General features: G+C 41.8%; 1 protein-coding gene across 5 annotated transcripts in view; it reads right to left on the minus strand.

Annotated features, from left to right (window-relative positions):
• Window positions 1-20026, minus strand: part of LOC106589259 (dnaJ homolog subfamily C member 7) — a 112690-nt gene that overhangs the window by 54694 nt on the left and 37970 nt on the right. The window contains exon 1 of one of the 5 annotated variants that reach the window (XM_014178978.2): window positions 2885-3004. The exons of the other annotated variants lie outside the window; for them this stretch is intronic. Coding sequence (XP_014034453.1) covers window positions 2885-2955 — 71 coding nt within the window. The 5' untranslated portion in view covers window positions 2956-3004. Of the gene's footprint in view, window positions 1-2884; window positions 3005-20026 lie in introns of those variants that run through there. 5 annotated transcript variants of the gene reach the window in all.

Raw genomic sequence — 20026 nt, forward strand, 5'->3', positions numbered from 1 at the left:
GACAGACAATTGTTACGCACTACGTAGGCACTCAGCGGCCCTATTCTGTGAGCTTACCACTTTGTGGCTGAGCCGTTGTTGCTCCTAGACGTCACCACTTCACAATAACAGCACTTACAGTTGACCGAAGAAGCTCTAGCAGGGCAGAAATTTGACGAAATGACTTGTTGGAAAAGTGGCATCAAAGGTTTTATAACTATACCAAGATAGACCACAGCCTGTTGTTTCCAATGGGAACATATGAGGCATAGTGGGCAGAACAAGCAAGGAGGAGGGCAGAGGCAAGCACAAGCTAACGAGATCCTATTGGCACATTCTAGCGTGCATCTGCATATTTCCGTTAGGGAACACCTACTATGAAGTAGGCGTGTGCATTAACTCAATTCACCTTTACACTCCTAAACACAATTTTGAAACACAGAGTGAAGTCTACAAAACTTAGTCCACTCTGTTCATAAGATTATAGTTTTGGGAACAGAAAACTGTATTGAGATCAAACGTTTCATAGATGAGAAAATGTGCAGAATGCCAACCGGATGCCTCACATTTTTACATCTGGTGAAATATCTGTCCCATTGTTCTATCTGTGGTGGCATCCTATGAAGGTGCCACATTGAAAGTCACTGAGCTCTTCAGTAAGGCCATTCTACTGCCAATCTCTATGGAGATTGCGTGACTGTGTGCTCGATTTTATACACCTGTAAGCAATGGATGTGGCTGAAATAGCCAAATACACTAATTTGAAGGGGTGTCCACATACTTTTGTATATATAGTGTACTTACTCCGGCTAGCTAGTAACAGATCTACTTGTTCTATCTAGCTAACGTTAGCAACATTACTATGGTTGCTGTTTTCTATGTTGGAGTCATTTTACAGCTTGCGTTGATGCATCACGTTTCTATGGCTAAATAGCTAAATTACAAATACATTTAAAATACTTTACCTGATAGCAGTTTGTCGGAAGGAGATCTCTCGATGTCACCAGCTGTCTACTACGTTAGATACGGATAACGTGATCAGCAGCGATATTACACAAGTTTATATTGGTTTACAGTTTAGTATTTGGCGGCGTTTGCCTGTCCAGCTACCGAACATAAGTCATTATTTTGACAAACGGAATGTGTTCAGAATTAATTAATAGACCTATACATTGTTAAAACCAGCTTCTCCCTCAACAGAGATCGATCATCTCGAAAACGAATGCAACTAGCTTACTACGGTTTACCACCTATAGTTAGCTAACGCACTTTTGTACATCACGCTATAACGTACAACTGACCTTATTTTAACGCCCAAAAAACATCATACTTCCAGGTCAACTGTAATATGAATACCATTGTAAAGCACAATATCTACCATTTCCTGCAAAATCAACGACAAGACCGTCATGCAGCCCGTCTCTGCATGATTGAAGAAGGCAATGAGCTCCGTTGGGTCTTTTTAAAAATGGCGGGTGGGGAAACGAAACCTAGATGGGGAAAGCGGGAGATAAGCAGTGTGGGGAAACGGATTTTTTCACCTGATCTGTCCAACTCATCACCTCTGAAATGTAAATAAAACACTATAAAATTTTATATTATGTGTCATTACATACCTATTTGAAGTTTGTCGGGTTTTTAGGGCGGCACTTCAGAAGTAAACAGTGGCTGTCGCGGCTTTTGAGAGTCATGGTGGCTCGCAGCGATTATGCAAACTATCTAGGTACCCCCCTTACCCTGTCCCTTTCTTGTTTTTAATCTGCGAGAAGAGCTACACCTGGTGGAGAGAGGCTGTACGACACAGAATGAGTTGCATAATGCGTGGGTACGTTACGTCATGACACGTCACATTTAAGATAGCGTCATAGGGGTCAGTTTTTTCAACTTTTCTACAATACTATCGGGCTATTACCATGTCAATCAATGCTTGAATAGAAACGTAGTTCACAACCCAGATTTTGATGCCAACACGGTCCTATTACTTTTCATTGCAGTCTCGTTTGACTGCCGCGGTTGCGCCAATTTGTACAGAATGGGGTTAGTCAACAGTAATTGTGTCGTTTTGTTTTGGTAAACTGTCCACATCAGCTTTCTTCCATTATGCCCATCCATGTAAACTACCTGCAATTTATGCAGGTTTAACAGCGTGATATTCTGCCACCACATCAAGTTCACACTTCGTTTCTTTTGAAAACCAAACTTAAATGCTAAGAGTTGCTAACTAGCGTGCACAAAGATCATTGATAACTGGATCTCGACGCTAAGTAGGCAAAAAAAGGGCCACATCCGTTCATTTGAAAAATGTAATGAGCAGACCGATATACATACACACAGTTCAGTTATTGACACTTGTGTGGCAGGTAGATACTATGATGGCATTATCATCGTGACTGAGAAATGGGTCATTCCGTCTGGCCTCAGCATGGTTTTATTCTCTAGTCAGATGCGGTGGCCACTTTTGGCTTCCTAGGATAATCCATAGGCAACCTAACATGAGTGCCAATAATGCAGTGACAAAGGATACACAGAGAAAAACAGCACAGTTCAGGGTGGTTTGCAGATTGTCAATTAACGTTAGCTAGATAAACTACAACCTCGAACCCATTTTGTCATTGTAAAGTAACGTTAATTGCCAATACGATGGAACAAATGGCATAGTTAACGTTCTGTCTGGAGACTTGACAATGGCACTCTTTCTTGCCCCTTGGATTAACTAGTTAGTTGTAGCTAACGTTACATAACCCTTGTTAGTTGGTGAAAGACAGTTAGCGAGCTACTGTTAGTTAGCTAGCCAGGTAGGCCCCGCTAAATATAAATTACGATTATGCTCGGATTTCGATCAAATAGCAAAGAGTACTTTCTTCACAACCCGTACACATGCATGAAAAAGTGCATATTTAGCTACCTCTTCATGTCGGCGTCAATAATTATTTGTGGCTCTAGTTCCATCTGCATGTCGATGTCAACTGCTGCCATTTTTTCCTGAAAGGAACCCGTCTTTTTTCTCCAAACGAGTTTAGCCAAAGCCACGCCTAGGGGCGTATTTCAGCCTACATACGTCCGCGTCATTGGTCAACAGCATGCGAACGGTGATTGGATAGATTTAGAGAGCCTCAGCCAGGCGTATGGGGAGTGATTTAGGTCAGAATGCTACTGATACCTCTCAATTTAAGGGCTTTATTGGAATGGGAAACATATGTTTACATTGCCAAAGCAAGTGAAATAGATAAAAAAAAAAAAGTGAAATAAACAAAAAATGAACAGTAAACATTACACTTACAAAAGTTCCAAAATAATAAAGACATTTCAAATGTCATATTATGTATATACACAGTGTTGTAATGATGATCAAATAGCAAAATAGTACAAAAGGGAAAATAAATAAACGTGGCTCTTCTCCAGGTTAATCTCTCTGTAGGTGATGGCTTTGTTTTGGAAGGTTTGGGTATTGTTCCTTTTAGGTGGTTGTAGAATTTAACGACTATTTTCTGGATTTTGATAATTAGCGGGTATCGGCCTAATTCTGCTCTGCATGCATTATTTAGTGTTTTACGTTGGACACAGAGGATCTCTAAGAAGAGATGTTTCCATGGAAGACCTGGGTTCACTAACGCCAGGAAAGGTGAGAAGACAGATGAAAACATGAATCAACTAAATTAATGTTACTGTGTGAATTAAATTGTCATGTTTGAATTGTTCAAGAGTTCATGAAGAGCTATGAATTTTCATAGATTTTATTGCTCTGCAAGTGCTATGGATTTATTGGTAAAGGAAAACTGTGTTATTTTGTTTGTTGGAGGGAGAGAGCAACACAAGGGTGGGTGCACTCCTATCATTTAAATTGAGTTGATTAGAATCTGGCCGTGTTTTCCTGTCTTTTGTTTTCACTAGTAAAGTGCAAAGACATGCTAACTCAGGTGGGCATGAGTTTCTGCTTGAATTTGGTTAAAAGACAGTGAATTTGTTCATACTTTGAGAACTTGCTACCAAGCTGCTGTGTGTATCTGACACAGTTTTTTCTTTTAGAGATTATTTTGAACTGAAGACACGTTACCACATTGTTTTAACCTAATGGTGACAGTCATATAGGCTACTCTGTAATGCATAATACATTTCATGTACACTAATTGTTTCTGTAAATTCTTTCATGACTAATACATCCTATTAGTTGAATGGAGTAACTGCATTCCTCGTTTTACAGAGTTATTTGATAGACTAAACGCTTATAATTTAGGTCTATTGGTAGTTATTTATACTATACACATAGCATATTCGTGGGTACCACCTTGACATCTCTGATTTGCTTGCCTCAATAAATTAATGCTAGAACACTGGTCGCCAGGATTAGCTATTTGTATCTAGTTTCTTAATAATTGCATAATGATGCAAGTTTGACACGTTTATTATACTGTAGTCATACTGAGTCGTTGATGCAATGATTTGCTATCTTGCTAGATCCTCCAGAGATGCACATGGCCTGTTATATCCCCACCAGTAAATGTTCACCGTTAATGCTGTTTTTTATGATCTACAATGTTGATTTATGGTAATTTATGTTAATGAAATTCAAACTGCTACACTTGATCAACAAGTTTTGTTTTATTTCATAACATTTACAACTGTTGTCAATTTCTTTTTTGGTTTGTACATTTCTTGATTGCCTTTTGTTTTCATGTGAGCATGTCTTTTTTTGTCAGTCCTGTCAATATTGAGTGATCACACATGCCTCAGCACGCATACAGTAGAAGGCTACTTTGCCTGCTTGCAAATGTGCTAAAAGTAGAGATGTTTCATAGTATTTCTGGTTATTTTAACCACCAATGAACCATTTAAAAATATATATTTTACAGAAAACCACAGAACCACCACTGCAATATAGGCCTACATTCAGAAAAAAAAGGTGCTATCTAGAACCTAAAAGGATTCTTCTGCTGTCCCCATAGAACCCTGTTTGGTTCCACGTCGAACCCCTTCTGTGTCTAGGTAGAACCCTTTTGGGTTCCATTCCACAGAGGGTTGTATTTGGAACCCAACAGGGTTCTTACTAGAACCAAAAATACTTCTACCTGGAACCAAAAAGGGATTCTCCTTTGGTGACAGCCAAAGAACCCTGTTGGAACCCCTTTTTTCAGAGTGTATTCAACAAGTTTTAGTTTACACCATTTCATTATGTACTCAAACTTCTGCCTGGTATTCAAGATAATACGCAACATAACACCACCAACTTTGAAGGTTTTCATCAACCTCTGCTCAGACTTAAATAGCAGTGTTCCAACAACCTCCACCACGGGAGACTGTAGCATCCTCAAGCGGACAAAAATGAGACACGAGGGCACCCCACACTCATTTTAGATCCCAAGGGGTCTTAATTTTCATATGCTCTCACTCACATCACTATCTCCTTTGCCATCTTCCATTTATGGCATTTCAACATTGATACATAAGGGCACACCACATGTCTTTTCTTGGAACGCCATACGCACACACTACTGTAGCATCTTGTTTACATTTCTCTCATTCTAGCTGTCCAGCTGACGCCTTGGGATTGATCAAGTAGCACTGAGATAGGGAAAGGAGTATGCAAGTACAGTCCTTTTCAATGTGTCAGCAAATTTGTTGAACAGGAGAAGAGGATGTGGTTGATTGTGGAGGGACAGCAGTGGGCGTGGTGAACGGAACAGCTGGAGAAGTTAATTGAAGGTTACATTTTAAAAAATTAATACAAATCACATCTTGACAAAAACAAAAGAGCAATTTAGAAATTAGGTAGACATTGCCATAGTTCAACAGCTGAAAAGACTTCAAGAATATGCTCCCAGAGATAGCAAGACATCCAGTATTCACTGAATGAAGTAGCCTACCCATCCCCATTTACAATTTCATTCATCAATAAAATAAATTATACTAAAGCACATTCAATGACATTATTGTAGACTATAGTTTACTCCTGTATCTACCTGGTACAATACCGTAATCATTGAACGAAGTATCGTACCAATCCACATTTAAAATTGTATTTATCAATAAGATAAATACTAGCACATACAGATACATTATTGAAGAATAGGCTACTCCTGGATCCACACAATAATAGGATACCGTTATGAATCCATTGGTCTTGTCAGGCATGATTTTAAGTCTTCAATCGAAGTTCTATGCTGTACCTCGTTTCTCACCTTCAGGGAAAAGTAGTTATGCATCCCCCTTCAATTCAGCTCGGGTGTGAATTTGTAGGCCAACTGACAGTGGAAAAATAAACCCATACCTTCAGCACACAATGTAAAATATGTATACAGTGCATTCGGAAAGTATTCAGGCCCCTTGACTTTTTTCACATTTTGTTGCGTTACAGCCTTCTTCTAAAACGGATTAAATAAACGTTTTTCCTCAACAATCTACACACAATACCCCATAATTGCAAAGCGAAAACAGATTATCCTTTTTAGCAAATAAAAATAATATTCACCTAACCTGTTAGGGCTAGGGGGCAGTATTTACACGGCCGGATAAAAAATGTACCTGATTTAATCTGGTTATTACTACTTCCCAGAAACTAGAATATGCATATAATTATTGGCTTTGGATAGAAAACACCCTAAAGTTTCTAAAACTGTTTGAATGGTGTCTGTGAGTATAACAGAACTCATATGGCAGGCAAAAACCTGAGAAGATTCCAAACAGGAAGTACCCTCTCTGACCATTCCTTGGGCTTCTTGGCTCTGTTTATTGAAAACTTAGGATCTTTGCTGTAACGTGACACTTCCTATGGCTCCCATAGGCTCTCAGAACTCGGGAAAAAACTGAATGATGTAATTCCAGCCCCTGGCTGAAAAACATTAGCGCCTTTGGTAAGTGGTCTATCAGAGGACCATCAGACTGAGGCACGTGCACGGGGTGACACCATGTTTTTATTTTCTCTGTCTTTGTACTAAAACACGATTTCCCGGTCGGAATATTATCGCTTTTTTACGAGAAAAATGGCATAAAAATTGATTTTAAACAGCGGTTGACATGCTTCGAAGTACGGTAATGTAATATTTAGAATTTTTTTGTCACGAAACGCGTCGGGCGCGTCACCCTTCTTTACCCTTTCGGATAGTGTCTTGAACGCACGAACAAAACGCCGCTATTTGGATATAACTATGGATTTTTTGGAACCAAACCAACATTTGTTATTGAAGTAGAAGTCCTGGGAGTGCATTCTGACGAAGAACAGCAAAGGTAATAACATTTTTCTTATAGTAAATCTGACTTTGGTGAGTGCTAAACTTGCTGGGTGTCTAAATAGCTAGCCCTGTGATGCCGGGCTATCTACTGAGAATATTGCAAAATGTGCTTTCACCGAAAAGCTATTTTAAAATCGGACATAGCGAGTGCATAGAGGAGTTCTGTATCTATAATTCTTAAAATAATTGTTATGTTTTTTGTGAACGTTTATCGTGAGTAATTTAGTAAATTCACCGGAAGTTTGCGGGGGGTATGCTAGTTCTGAACGTCACATGCTAATGTAAAAAGCTGGTTTTTGATATAAATATGAACTTGATTGAACAAAACATGCATGTATTGTATAACATAATGTCCTAGGAGTGTCATCTGATGAAGATCATCAAAGGTTAGTGCTGCATTTAGCTGTGGTTTGGGTTTATGTGACATTATATGCTAGCTTCAAAAATGGGTGTCTGATTATTTCTGGCTGGGTACTCTGCTGACATAATCTAATGTTTTGCTTTCGTTGTAAAGCCTTTTTGAAATCGGACAGTGTGGTTAGATTAACGAGAGACTTGTCTTTAAAATGGTGTAAAATAGTCATATGTTTGACAAATTGCAGTAATAGCATTTCTAAGGTATTTGAATAACGCGCCACGGGATTCCACTGGCTGTTACGTAGGTGGGACGAAATCGTCCCACTGGCCCTAGAGAAGCTAAGTATTCAAACCCTTTGCCATGAGACTAGAAATTGACCTCAGGTGCATCTGTTTCCATTGATCATCCTTGAGATGTTTCTACAACTTGATTGTAGTCCACCCATGATAAATTCAATTCATTGGACATGATTTGGAAAGGCACACACAGCTGTCTCTATAAGGTCCCACAGTTGACAGTGCATGTCAGAGCAAAAGCCAAGCCATGAGGTCGAAGGAATTGTCCGTAGAGCGCCGAGATAGGATTGTGTCGAGGCACAGATCTGGGGAAGGGTAACAAAACATTTCTCCAACATTGAAGGTCCCCAAGAACACAGTGGCCTCCATCATTCTTAACTGGAAGAAGTTTGAAACCACCAAGACTCTTCCTAGCGCTGGCCGCCCAGCCAAACTGAGCAATCGGGGGAGAAGGGCCTTGGTCAGGGAGGTGACCAAGAACTGATGGTCAGTCTGACATAGCTCCAGAGTTCCTATGTGGAGATGGGAGAACCTTCCAGAAGGACAACCATCTCTGCAGCACTCCACCAATCAGGCTTTTTTGGAAGAGTGGCCAGAAGGAAACCACTTCTCAGTAAAAGGCACATGATAGCCTGCTTGGAGTTTGCCAAAAGGCACCTAAGGACTCTCAGACCATGAGAAACAAGATTCTCAGTTCTGATGAAACCAAGATTGAACTCTTTGGCCTGAATGCCAAGTGTCACATCTGGAGGAAACCTGGCACCATCCCCTACGGTAAAGCATGGTGGTGAAAGCATCATGCTGTGGGGATGTTTTGCAGTGGCAGGGACTGGGAGACGAGTCAGGATCAAGGCAAAGATGAACAAAGTATAGCGAGCTCCTTGATGAAAACCTCCTCCAGTGTACTCAGGACCTCAGACTGGGGTGAAGGTTCACCTTCCATCAGGACAACAAACCTAAGCACACAGTCAAGACAATGCAGAATTGGCTTCGGGACAAGTCTCTGAATGTCCTTGATTGGCCCAGCCAGAGCCAGACTTGAACCCGATTGAACATCTCTGGAGAAACCTGAAAATAGCTGTGCAGAGACGCTCCCCATCCAACCTGACAGAGCTCGAGAGGATCTGCAGAGAAGAATGGGAGAAACACCCAAAATACAGGTGCGCTAAGCTTGTAGTGTCATACCCAAGAAGACTCGAGAGTGTAATGGGTTTCAAAGGTGCTTCAACAAAGTACTGAGTAAAGGGTCTGAATACTTATGTACATGTGATATTTACTGAGTTACAGTTCATAAGGGGAAAAAAATAATTCAGTCCTATTCTATAGATTTCACATAACTGGGTAGGGGTGCAGCCATGTTAGGGGTGCAGCCCTTGGAAGGCCCACCCAATTGGCAGCCAGGCCCACCCATTGGGGAGCCAGCCCCAGCCAATCAGAATGAGTTTCTCTCCCACATCTATTTACAGTGCATTCAGAAAGTATTCAGACCCCTTGAAATTTTCCACATTTTGTTACGCTACAGCGTTATTCTAAAACGAAATAGTTTTTTCCCCCCTCAATCTAGACACAATACCGCATAATGACAAAGTGGAAACAGGTTTTTAGAAATGTTAGCAAATTTATAAAATAAACAGAAACCTGGCACCATCCCAAAGGTGAAGCATGGTGGTGGCAGCATCATGCTGTGGGGATGTTTTTCCAGTGGCAGGGACTTGGGAGACTAGTCAGGATCGAGGGAAAGCTGAACGGAGCAAAGTACAGAGAAATCCTGCTCCAGAGTACTCAGGACCTCAGACTGGGGTGAAGGTTCACCTTCCAACAGGACAACAATGCAGATTTAGTTTCGGGACAAGTCTCTGAATGTCCCTGTCACTGTAATCAGTGCCAAATGTGCTTCAACAAAGAACTGAGTAAAGGGTCTGAATACTTAACTAAATGTGATATTTCTGTTTTAAATTTGCAAACATTTCTAAAAACCTGTTTTTGCTTTGTCATTATTGGGTGTTGTGTGAAGAATGATGATGAAAAAAAAAAACGTTTTGAATAAGGCTGTAACGTAACATAAGGTTACGGGGTCTGAATACACTGTGTGTGGATTTATTTATTAACTTATTTCTAATTACAGGAGCTTTGGTCCTCCACACCTACAAGCCTTTCATTGTAATAGTAATATATACTGCTCAACAAAATAAAGGGAACACTTAAACAACACATCCTAGATCTGAATGAAAGAAATAATCTTATTAAATACTTTTTTCTTTACATAGTTGAATGTGCTGACAACAAAATCACACAAAAATCAATGCAAATCCAAATTATCAACCCATGGAGGTCTGGATTTGGAGTCACACTCAAAATTAAAGTGGAAAACCACACTACAGGCTGATCCAACTTTGATGTAATGTCCTTAAAACAAGTCAAAATGAGGCTCAGTAGTGTGTGTGGCCTCCACGTGCCTGTATGACCTCCCTACAACGCCTGGGCATGCTCCTGATGAGGTGGCGGATGGTCTCCTGAGGGATCTCCTCCCAGACGGGCGGGCCAGTCCATAGCATCAATGCCTTCCTCTTGCAGGAACTGCTGACACACTCCAGCCACATGAGGTCTAGCATCGTCTTGCATTAGGAGGAACCCAGGGCCAACCGCACCAGCATATGGTCTCACAAGGGGTCTGAGGATCTCATCTCGGTACCTAATGGCAGTCAGGCTACCTCTGGCGAGCACATGGAGGGCTGTGCGGCCCCCCAAAGAAATGCCACCCTACACCATGACTGACCCACCGCCAAACCGGTCATGCTGGAGGATGTTGCAGGCAGCAGAACGTTCTCCACAGCGTCTCCAGACTCTGTCACGTCTGTCACATGTGCTCAGTGTGAACCTGCTTTCATCTGTGAAGAGCACAGGGCGCCAGTGGCGAATTTGCCAATCTTGGTGTTCTCTGGCAAATGCCAAACGTCCTGCACAGTGTTGGGCTGTAAGCACAACCCCCACCTGTGGACGTCGGGCGCTCATACCACCCTCACGGAGTCTGTTTCTGACCGTTTGAGCAGACACATGCACATTTGTGGCCTGCTGGAGGTGATTTTGCAGGGCTCTGGCAGTGCTTCTCCTGCTCCTGCTTGCACAAAGGCGGAGGTAGCGGTCCTGCAGCTGGGTTGTTGCCCTCCTACGGCCTCCTCCACGTCTCCTGATGTACTGGCCTTTCTCCTGGTAGCACTTCCATGCTCTGGACACTACGCTGACAGACACAGCAAACCTTCTTGCCACAGCTCGCATTGATGTGCCATCCTGGAGGAGCTGCACTACCTGAGCCACTTGTGTGGGTTTTAGACTCCGTCTCATGCTACCACTAGAGTGAAAGCACCGCCAGCATTCAAAAGTGACCAAAACATCAGCCAGGAAGCATAGGAACTAAGAAGTGGTCTGTGGTCCCCACCTGCAGAACCACTACTTTATTGGGGGTGTCTTGCTGATTGATTAATAATAATTTCCACCTGTTGTCTATTCCATTTGCACAACAGCATGTGAAATTTATTGTCAATCAGTGTTGCTTCCTAAGTGGACAGTGTGATTTCACAGAAGTGTGATTGACTTGGAGTTACATTGTGTTGTTTAAGTGTTCCCTTTATTTTTTTGAGCAGTGTATATGTAAACTTCTGACCCACTGGAATTGTGATACAGTGAGTTATAAGTGAAATCTGTCTAAACAATGTTTGGAAAAATGGCTTGTGTCATGCGCAAAGTAGAAGTCCTAACCTACTTGCAAAAACTATAGTTTGTTAACAAGAAATTTGTGGAGTTGTTGGAGTGACCGCAACCATGTGATTGCCTTTCCCCTTACTTAGCAACATTCCAAGACCCTGGCACATATCCAACCTCCACTGACCCCACCATATACAGTTGAAATCGGAAGTTTACATGCACTTAGGTTGGAGTCATTAAAATTCGTTTTTCAACAACTCCACAAATTTCCACTTTAATTTTGAGTGTGACTCCAAATCCAGACCTCCATGGGTTGATAAATTGGATTTCCATTGATTATTTTTGTGTGATTTTGTTGTCAGCACATTCAACTATGTAAAGAAAAAAGTATTTAATAGGATTATTTCTTTCATTCAGATCTAGGATGTGATGTTTAAGTGTTCCCTTTATTTTTTTGAGCAGTATACTAAGTTGACTGTGCCTTTAAAAAGCTTGGAAAATTCCAGAAAATGTCATGGCTTTAGAAGCTTCTGATTCACTCAAATGATGTCAATTAGCCTATTGGAGGTGTACCTGTGGATGTATTTCAAGGCCTACCTTCAAACTCAGTGTCTCTTTGCTTGACATCATGGGAAAATCTAAAGAAATCAGCCAAGACATCAATTTTTTTTTGTAGACCTCCACAAGTCTGGTTCATCCTTGGGAGCAATTTCCAAACGCCTGAAGGTACCACATTCATCTGTACAAACAATAGTATTCAAGTATAAACACCATGGGACCACGCAGCCGTCATACCGCTCAGGAAGGAGACGCATTCTGTCTCCTAGAGATGAACGTACTTTGGTGCAAAAAGTGCAAATCAATCCCAGAACAACAGCAAAGGACCATGTGAAGATGCTCGAGGAAAAAGGTACAAAAGTATCTATATCCTCAGTAAAACAAGTCCTTTGTCGACATTACCTGTAAGGCCACTCAGCAAGGAAGAAGCAAGCCACTGCTCCAAAACCTCCATAAAAAAAGCCAGACTACGGTTTGCAACTGCACTTGGGGACAAAGTTCATACTTTTTTGGAGAAATGTCCTCTGGTCTGATGAAACAAAAATAGAACTGTTTGGCCATAATGACCATCGTTATGTTTGGAGGAAAAAGGGATTGGGAGTCTGGTTCATCCTTGGGAGCAACCTTTTTCCTCGGCTTGCAAGCCGAAGAACACCATCCCAACCGCGAAGCACGGGGGCGGCAGCATCATGTTGTGGGTGTGCTTTGCTGCAGGATGGACTGGTGCACTTCACAAAATAGATGCCTTCATGAGGTAGAAAATGACCGCAAGCATACTTCCAAAGTTGTGGCAAAATGGCTGAAGGACAACAAAGTCAAGGTATTGGAGTGGCCATCACAAAGCCCTGACCTCAATCCCATAGTAAACTTGTGGGCAGAACTGAAAAAGCGTGTGACTCAGTTACACCAGCTCTGTCAGGAGGAATGGGCCAAAATTCACCCAACTTATTGTGGGAAGCTTGTGGAAGGCTACCCAAAACATTTGACACAAGTTAAACAATTTAAAGGCAATGCTACCAAATACTAATTGGGTGCATGTAAACTTCTGCCCCACTGGGAATGTGATGAAATAAATCATTCTCTCTACTATTATGACATTTCAGATTCTTAAAATAAAAGTGGTGATCCTAACTGACCTAAGACAGGGAATTTTTACTAGGATTAATGTCAGGAATTGTGAAAAACTGAGTTAATGTATTTTGCTAAAGTGTATGTAAACTTCCGACTTCAACTGTACATTGCTCCTACACATAACCATTAACTTCTGGTGTAGCAAGTATTTCAAATTTACAACCCAACAACTGAAACCAGACTGTGGCCCTTCTCTCCATTGGATACCTAATAACTAACAATAACATGTTCTGACAGAACGTAAACTCTCTGCATTCTCCTCTCTCCCTCTATAACATGAATAAGGATACCAGCTGTCAGAGCAGCTCAGATCACTGCACCTGTACATAGCCCATCTGTAAATATCCCATCCAACTACCTCATCCCAATTCTGTATTTATTTATCTTGCTCCTTTGCACCCCAGTATCTACTTGCACATTCATCTTTTGCACATCTATCACTCCAGTGTTTAATTGCTATATTGTAATTACTTCACCACCATGGCCTATTTATTCCCTTACCTCCCTTATCTTACCTCATTTGCACACACTGTATATAGACTTTTTCTATTGTATTATTGACTGTATGTTTGTTTACTCCATGTGTAACTCTGTTGTTGTATGTGTCGAACAGCTTTGCTTCGTCTTGGCCAGGTCTCAGTTGTAAATGAGAACTTGTTCAACTAGCTCAACTAGCCTACCTGGTTAAATAAAGGTGAAATAAAAAATATTTCAAGTTTAGAAGTCAGAACATTAACTCCATACTGTTCAACATTATATAAACTTGGAAATGACTTATAATTGAAAAAATATTCACAGTTGATTATTAGGTTTACACTTCCGAAACTTATGGCCTCTGATCTATTATTACACTATGCACACTTATTTCCACCTCTGACAACCGATAATGATATTTCAGCTGGAGCTTTTGACTTAATTTTCATCTTCTGGTTCCTAAGGGAGTGATAACACAAGACTTTAAAAGCAAAGAGAAACACAAAACATATGTATTAATAATGTGTTAAGCTATACATATGCAAAGAAAAAACTGTTTGTCAACATGATGATTCCCAATCTCTCCTGATTCTATGCCTTCGGGATACTTTTTCTGCTGGGTTCCACAAAAATGAAGGCCCCAAAAAACCTCCTGCTTTCATCCAGTCTTCCCCCGTCCGGCCATAGGTTCCAAAAGGTGTTCCCAAGCCATGTTATTTTATCTTCACTCCTCCTCTCCTATTGCCTTCATGGTTTACTGATAGATCTAGGACTGAACCTTTCCTACCCGTCTCCCTACTCATACCCGGTTCCCTAGCCCCCAACATCTCCAATGGCATCCTATGTACTGCTACAGTCAGAACCTGTGGATAATATTTTCCTGTGCTCAGTTTAGGTACAACACTATCTCTGCTACTCCCACCATGATCTGGGTATGTGTGACATTCAATTTAACTTCATAGTACTCGACGAGGAATATTAAACTACCAACAGGATATTAAAAACTAATATATTATGCTTCACGGGGTCGTGGCTGAACGACGACACTATCAACATACAGCTGGCTGGTTACACGCTGTATCGGCAGGATAGAACAGCGGCATCTGGTAAGACCGGGGGGTGGTGGACAATGCATATTTGTAAACAGCTGGTGCACGATATCTAAGGACGTCTCAAGGTTTTGCTCACCTGAGGTAGAGAATCTCATAAGCTGTAGACCACACTATCTACCTAGAGAGTTTATCTGTATTTTTCGTAGCCGTCTACATACCACCACAGACCGATGCTGGCATTAAGACCGCACTCAATGGGCTGTACTCCGCCACAAGCAAACAGGAAAACACTCACCCAGAGGCGGCGCTCCTAGTAGCCGGGGACTTTAATGCAGGGAAACTTAAATCTGTTTTACCAAATTTCTAATCAGCATGTTAAATGTTAAACCAGAGGGGAGAAAAAAAATAAATAAAAATAAAATAAAATAAAATAAAAACTCGGGACCTCCTTTAGTCCACACACAGAGACGCGTACAAAGCTCACCCTCCAAATCTAACCATAAGTCTATCCTCCTGATTCCTGCTTACAAGCAAAGTTAAAGCAGGAAGCACCAGTGACTTGGTCAATAAAAAAAGTGGTTAGATGAAGCAGATGCTAAGCTACAGGACATTTGCTAGCACAGACTGGAATATGTTATGGGATTCTTCCTATGGCATTGAGGAGTACACCACATCAGTCATTGGCTTCATCAATAAGTGCATCGATGATGTCGTCCCCACAGTGATCGTACATACATACCCCAACCAGAAGACATGAATTACAGGCAACATCCGCACTGAGCTAAAGGATAGAGCTGCCGCTTTCAAAGAGCGGGACTCTAACCCGGAAGCTTATAAGATATCCCGCTATGCCCTCCAACGAACCATCAAACAGGCAAAGCGTACATACAGGACTCAGATCGAATCGTACTACACCGGCGCCAACGCTTGTTGGATGTGGCAGGGCTTGCAAATCATTACAGACTACAAAAGGGAATCACAGCCGAGAGCTGCACAGTGACACAGGCCTACCAGAAGAGCTAAACTACTTATATGCTTCGCGTCGAGGCAAATAACACTGAAACAAGCATGAGAGCACCAGCTGTTCCGGAAGACTGTGTGATCACGTTCTCCGCAGCTGATGTAAGACCTTTAAACAGTTCAACATTCACAAGGCCGCAGGGGCCAGACCAGGGGCGGAAATCCCAGGGGGGGGGGACACGACCCCCCCCATCCTGGGAAAAATATGATTTGTCCCCCCCAATATATCACTGAAACATAACTATGTAATTTAAATAATAATAATAATAATAATAATAAATAATAATACGCAATGAAAGCAATTGTGCTGATTATAGACACTTAATAGCGCGTTTAAGTTTCAAAAGATTGCGACCCCCCACCCTTTGCCTCACAATGGTTTGATCCACTGCCAGTTCCTTAGTTGGCAAGGTAACAGAGGGGTCGTGTCTACTGTCTGAAAGGCACTCAATGAACGTAACTGACGTGAGGTTAATCCAGTCAATCGCGCACACACACTAGCTGAATATGCAGAGCTAGCGCGCAAATATTAACTATTAAGCTAGCTAGTACCTATTCCATTTATTTGGCGTCGTCAAAGATGGAATCTTTGCTATCGTCAATTTATTCCAAGATCAGCATGCAGATGATGCAAGTTAGTGCTTCAAAGTCCCTGTGATAAGGTTAGCAATAAACTGAAGTCCAAACTGAACAGAACTACACTCTTCTACCATTGTCTTAAATATATTTAATGGTCTCGTTGCAAAAGCTAAATTGTCGCAAGGGAACTTTTATTTATTTTATTTCACCTTTATTTAACCCGGGTAGCAAAGATTTATAGCAAACACCACTGAAACGGAATTGGTGCTCGCTAGCTTTGCAAATTCAGCTATTGTTGGAAGCCAGCCAATATGAAACAAACTTAAAATTACAAAAGGTTGCAGCATATGTTGTGTAAATGGTGAACTCATACAGCTGTCAACTCGTCATTTTAATCCGTTTCACATTTGCTAGCTACCTTTTAGATCGAAGCCCAAATAGAATGATAGAAGATAAGATGATAGAAGCCCATCTCCTACTGTAAATAACCTACACACTGTGCGTGTGTGTAGCCAGCCAGCCAGCCAGGTAGAAAAATGGCAGAAAAATAAAAGACGGACATCAGAGTATTTTGCAGTACACCAAAACGCAAAGTAAGAACACTAGTAGCCTAATATCTCAAAGACTAGTTGATAAAATGTTCATAAGAAAGAAATGAAATTCTAATGGAAATGTTTCACAATGATGTCATTAGGCAGAGCAGGCAACAGATGGCACACAGACAGCAGAGTTGGGGACAGATATGCAGGGACAGACTGGCAGAGACAGGGAGTCTCAGGTAAGTTTGTTGAGTCTGTTTGGCAACATTATGAAAGGTTCTCAATTTTCTTGACTTGTAAAATAGGAACATAATTGGAAAATGCCGTGGATACCCCCACTCTCAACTTAAACTGGTGACTGAACTAAGATTTGTTAAAGGCAATGGTATTGCTGTTATGATTAGTTGTGTAGTTTTGGGTACCAGTAGTTAGGAGTACGGCAAACACCTTATTTCTTTGGTTCCTCAATATACATTTACCATATTACAATGTAGGTTATGTGTTACAGCACTACTTTTGGTGTCCCCCTCAGGAATTGCTCTTGAGAAAATGTTATGTAATTGTCCCCTCCAAAGTTGATATCAGATGTTTGCCCCTGGGCCAGACGGATTACCAGGACATATACTGCGAGAATGCGCTGACCAACTGGCAAGTGTCTTTACTGACATTTTCAACCTCTCCCTGTCCGAGTCTGTAATACCAACATGTTTCAAGCAGACCACCATAGTGTTTTTGGGCACAGGGACTAAGGTAAACTGCCAAAAATGACCACCCGACCCCGTAGCACTCACGTCTATAGCCATGAAGTGCTTTGAAAGGCTGGTAATGGCTTACAACACCATTACCCCAGAAAACCTAGACCCACTCCAATTTGCATACCACCCTAACAGATCCACTGTTGATGCACTCCACACTGCCCTTTCCCACCTGGACAAAAGGAACACCTATGTGAGAATGCTATTCATTGACTACAGCTCAGCATTCAACACCATAGTGCCCTCAAAGCTCATCAATAAGCTAAGGACCCTGGGACTAAACACCCCTCTCTGCAACTGGATCCTGGACTTCCTGATGGGCCGCCCCCGGGTGGTAAGGGTAGGTAACACATCCATCCTCAACATAGGGGTGAGTGCTCAGTTCCCTCCTGTACTCCCTGTTCCCTCATGACTGCATGGCCAGCACCATCATTAAGTTTGCCGATGACACAACAGTGGTAGGCCTAATCACCAACAATGATGAGACAGCCTATAGGGAGGAGGTCAGAGATCTGGCCGTGTGGTGCCAGGACAACAACCTCTCCCTCAACGTGATCAAGACAAAGGAGATGATTGTGGACTACAGGAAAAGGAGTACCGAGCACGCCCCCATTCTCATCGACGGGGCTGTAGTGGAGCAGGTTGAGAGCTTCAAGTTCCTTGGTGTCCATATCACCAACAAACTAACATGGTCCAAGCACACCAATACAAGTTGTGAAGAGGACAAGACAAAACCTACTCCCCCTCACGAGACTGAAAAGATTTGGCATGGGTCCTCAGATACTCAAAAGGTTCTACAGCTGCACCATCGAGAGCATCCTGACTGGTTGCATCACTGCCTGATATGGCAACAGCTCGGCCTCCGACCGCAAGGCACTACAGAGGGTAGTGCGTACGGCCCAGTACATCACTGGGGCCAAGCTTCCTGCTATCCAGTACCGCTATACCAGGCGGTGTCAGAGGAAGGCCCTAAAAATTGTCAAAGCCTCAAGCCACCCTTGTCATAGACTGTTCTCTCTGCTACCGCACGGCAAGCGGTACCAGAGCGCCAAGTCTAGATCCAAGAGGCTTCTAAACAGCTTCTACCCCCAAGCCATAAGACTCCTGAATATCTAATCAAATGGCTACCCAGACTATTTGCATTGCCTGCCCCCCCTTTACACCGCTGCTACTCTTATTATCTATGCATAGTCACTTTAATAACTCTACCTACATGTACATATTACCTCGACTAACCGGTGCTACCGCACATTGACTCTGTACCGGTACATGTATATAGTTAGTTATTTTACTGCTGTTCTTTTACTACTTATTACTTTTATTTCTTATTCTTTAAACTGCATTGTTGGTTAGAGGCCTGTAAGTAAGCATTTCACTGCAAGGTCTACACCTGTTGTATTCAGCGCATGTGACTAATAAAATTTGATCTGATATATTGTGCAGTTATCCGTCCTTCCTCTCCTACGAGCTATTCAATGATATCACTATACACAGCGTAGTGGTATTGTTCCCCAGATTCTACTAACCACTTAATTTATGAGCCACACAGATCTCTGGCCCACTCACATTCCATCCCACTCTCCCAATACCCTGTAATGTTAATACCTTGGTTTTTGGGACTCCACAGAATACACTGATATCGGTCCTGCCAGACTTTGCAATTAACACCCTTACGCAAACATCTGGTCTGCAACATGTACCTTACTTCCGGCCACAAATACATATGCACATAAATCATTCCATCTAACCCGTAACACATTAGTTACCACTATTAATCCACTTCTATACATACAAAAACATTCTCAAGTCAATTAGTCAATTTCCAACAATCCCTTTTAATATATTTGTTTTAGAATATAAAGTCATAATGTTAACATTTTACATTTAGTGTACATTTGTTACTATGTTATTACATATCTTTAGTTTACCTGTCAAAACAACATTGCAGTTACACTGGAACAGCTATGTAATTGCAGTAGAAGTTATAGGTAGATAGACGGTAAGGACTGAGTATAATCCGATTGGTGCATTGGGAGCTGTTGTGCCTCACATTTATTCAAATTGGACATGGATAGTTTTCCAGGTGATATTGTCTGGACCTGGGGGCTAGCAATCATGTGTACTTTCGTGAGTAATCGACTCAAACACTAGTGTGAAGGTGTCAGGTTTCACAGTAGAACTGTGGGGATTGTGTGTGGAGACCTGTGCCCCGTCACTCTTCTGATTAATTGTCCTGGATGCCTGGAGAGCCACTAAAGCCAGTTGTTTTTCTGTGTGTGTCTTGGGGTCACCTACATCACACGTGCTAACCCAACAGATAGGTTAATACATAGCAATTCCATCTACAATTTTGTTAC

This window comes from Salmo salar, chromosome ssa28 (genome assembly GCF_905237065.1).
Source record: "Salmo salar chromosome ssa28, Ssal_v3.1, whole genome shotgun sequence".
In the NCBI taxonomy this organism is placed as follows: Eukaryota; Metazoa; Chordata; class Actinopteri; order Salmoniformes; family Salmonidae; genus Salmo; species Salmo salar.